The 3,218-nt window shown below is 40.7% G+C and overlaps 1 protein-coding gene across 2 annotated transcripts in view; it reads left to right on the plus strand.

Annotated features, from left to right (window-relative positions):
• The window catches only part of CFAP53 (cilia and flagella associated protein 53), a 23,466-nt gene that overhangs the window by 4,242 nt on the left and 16,006 nt on the right, over positions 1-3,218 (plus strand). For both annotated transcript variants that reach the window (XM_015563835.1, XM_006763627.2), the window contains exons 2-3: positions 1,107-1,336; positions 2,740-2,913. In XM_015563835.1, coding sequence (XP_015419321.1) covers positions 1,107-1,336; positions 2,740-2,913 — 404 coding nt within the window. The remainder of the gene's footprint in view (positions 1-1,106; positions 1,337-2,739; positions 2,914-3,218) is intronic.

Here is a 3,218-nt window from a genome sequence, read left to right on the forward strand (position 1 = left end):
CATACATGGAGTTTTTTCAATAAACACCTGTACTATTTTTTTTAATGTTTTTATTGATTTTAGAGAGAGAGAGGAAGAGAGAGGGAGAGAAATATCCATTGCTGCCTCCTGCACACTCCCCACTGGAGATTGAGCCCGCAACCTGGGCACGTAGCCTAACAGGGAATCAAACCAGTGACCTCTTGGTGCATGGGTGGATGGTCAACCAATGAGCCACACCAGCTGGGCCCTGTACAATTTTTGATTGACAGTTTGGAGTCCAGAGATGCAGAGAGCCAACTATGCAGTGATCTAATTGTTTATATTTTTATAGGGGACTAGCATTCACAGATTTTGGTGGGGGCCGGGGCAGGGGGTGGGGGGCTGGTCCTGGAACCAATCCCCTGTGGATACCAAGGGACAACTTAAGTTTTGGGGAAGTCAAAAGTTATATGTGGATTTTTGACTGTGTGCTCCTAGCTCCTGTTTTGTTCAAGGGTCACCTGTACTTAGGTAGCAGCCTCTTATAAATTTTTTAAATTGATTTTTGAGAGAGAAAGAGAGATTTGTTGTTGGTAACTTATTTATACATTTATTGGTTCCTTCTTCTATGTACCCTAGCTGGAGATCAAACCTGCAATCCCAGCATATTGGGACTATGCTCCAACCATAAGGTACCTGGTCACAGTTACTTAGTAGCCTCTTTTAATTGAAAGTGTTTTGATGGTGGTAACTATGTTGTCTGCCCAGAGAAATAGTAGAATACTGAGTGGCAAGATCAAGTCAAGAATTGGAAGACTTCTAATTCTTGGTCTATCCAGGTCTGCTCTGTTTGAAGCACCTTGAGCAAATCACTTAATGTCTCTGATTTGACTAGATAATCTCTAGCATCCCATTCAAATTTTTTACTTTATAATTCTATGAACTTTTACTCAAATGGCACTTGAGAAATATTTGAGACGAATTTGATCTTAAGAATAGGCTCAAAGAATCAAACAAGTTACGACTTAGCCACTTAAACTTATGTAGTACCAAGTTTTATTTAGTCTGAGTATTGATTGACATGATTAACTGAAAATATGCTGTTGATTTTGGATCTATCAAAAGTGATAGTTCTTTGTTTTCAGAGAGCCAAGCCTCCTGAAGGCCAAAGGGCTGAGCAACAACTGGGAAGAATCCTACGCAACTATCAGAAACATCATGCTATTTTGGATTCCATTAAGTCCATAGAGCGGGAACGCTTGAAAGTTGACTGGCTCCAGCACAATGACCGCAAATTTGTGGGCAGTCTTGTGAAAGCAAGAATGAAGGATGCCATGCAAGGATTTATCATCAACACTGAAGAAAGACGAAATAAGTAAGGCTCACAAGCCTGATGACCCAGACTATGAAATAATCCTGAAACCACTTGAGACTGACCAGTCAAAAAAAATCAAGTGAATGTTATAGTAAGAATCATGGCTGAGATATTCATATTCCTGCCAAAGCAATAACTATTACTTGTTTATGTTTTTACTTATAATCACCTGCATTATCATGATAGCAAAATAATAATTATTTTATATTTTGTTACTTTAATATCTCATTTTTCCTTTTGTTAAAGATATACATTACATATCACATCTATATGTGATCAAATAAAATATGGCACAGATCAGTGCTTTATTTTTTTTTTTAGCATGCTTCACTTTTATTTCTTTTCTTTTTTATTTCTTAAAGTATTACAAAGAGTATTACACATGTCTCCTTCCCCCCGCCCTTGACATTCCCCTCGCTCCCCCCACCCCTCAGTGTCTTATTCTCATGTGCATGCATATAAGTCCTTCGGTTGATCTCCTACCCGCCCCCCACCCCACCTTCCCTAGGGTTACCACTGTAGTTTGACAGTCTTCTCAATGCTGTTCTGCCTCTGTATCCATTTTTGTTCATCAGTCTATAATGGTCCTTATTATCCATAAATGAGTGAGTTCATGTATTTTTCTCAGCTTCCCAGGGGCTGTCCCAGCCTCACAGGGGCCGTCCCAGCCTCACAGGGGCCGCCTCAGCCTCACAGGGACTGCCTCAACCTCACCGGGGCCGTTTCAGCCTCCCTGGGGCCGATTTAACCTCACCAGGGCCGTTTCAACCTCACTGGGGCCGTCTCGACCTCACCGGGGCTGTCTCGACCTCACTGAGGCCGTTCTGGCCTCACTGGTGCTGTCTCGACCTCACTGGGGCCGATTGAATCTCACTGGGGCCGTCTCAGCCTCACTGGGGCCGTCCCAGCCTCACAGGGGCCGTCTCAACCTCACAGGGGCTGTCTCAACCTCACCAGGGCCGTTTCAACCTCACCAGGGCAGTTGCAACCTCACCAGGGCTGTTGCAACCAGTGCTTTATTTTTTAATAAATTTTTATTGATTTCAGAGAGGAAGGGAGAGGGAGAGAGAGATAGAAACATCAAAGATGAGAGAGTATCATTGATCAGCTGCCTCCTGAAAGCCCCCAGGCATGTGCCCTGACCAGGAATTGAACTGTGACCTCCTTGTTCATAGGTTGACGCTCAACACTGAGCCACTCTGGTCAGGCTCTCTTTATTGCTTTAAATGACAACTAGTTTTATTTTATGGAAGAATGCAATGATCTTTTCCTTCTCGTGAAATTTATGATTAAACATGTACTTCTGAAATAAAATTCAACAAAATAAAAATAAATTTGTAAAATGATGTATGTGGCATCACAGTTTTAATTTAAAAAAATTTTTTTTGGTCATTTTGTTTCAGGCTGCGTGAACTTTTAGCATCAGAAGAAAATGAGTATTTTACTGAAATGCAATTGAAAGAAGAAACAATTGAAGAGAGAAAAGAAAGAATGAGATATAAAACCAGATTATTAAAAGAGAAGAAAGAAAAAGAGAGGCAAGATTTTGTGGCTGAAAAGCTAGACCAGCAATTCAGGTAATAATGTCAGAAAAACACACACACAAAATCTGTGTATTAAAAAAGACTTAAGATTGCTAATGTACAGTAGTAGAGTGTAGCTTTAAGAGGTTATAGACAGTAATTGTACCAGTACCTTTAAATTTTTGGTAATTATATACACATCATTGCAAAATGCAGGCACTAAGGGATTTTTTGTTTTGTTTAGAGTTAAGAACACTTAATATTTATTCTCAACAAATTTCAAGCATAAAATACAGGTTTATTGCTTACTAGTGACCTGTTGTGCGAAATCGTGCAAGACCCAGGACCCCCCCGCTCCC

Source organism: Myotis davidii, unplaced genomic scaffold (assembly GCF_000327345.1).
Source record: "Myotis davidii unplaced genomic scaffold, ASM32734v1 scaffold378, whole genome shotgun sequence".
In the NCBI taxonomy this organism is placed as follows: Eukaryota; Metazoa; Chordata; class Mammalia; order Chiroptera; family Vespertilionidae; genus Myotis; species Myotis davidii.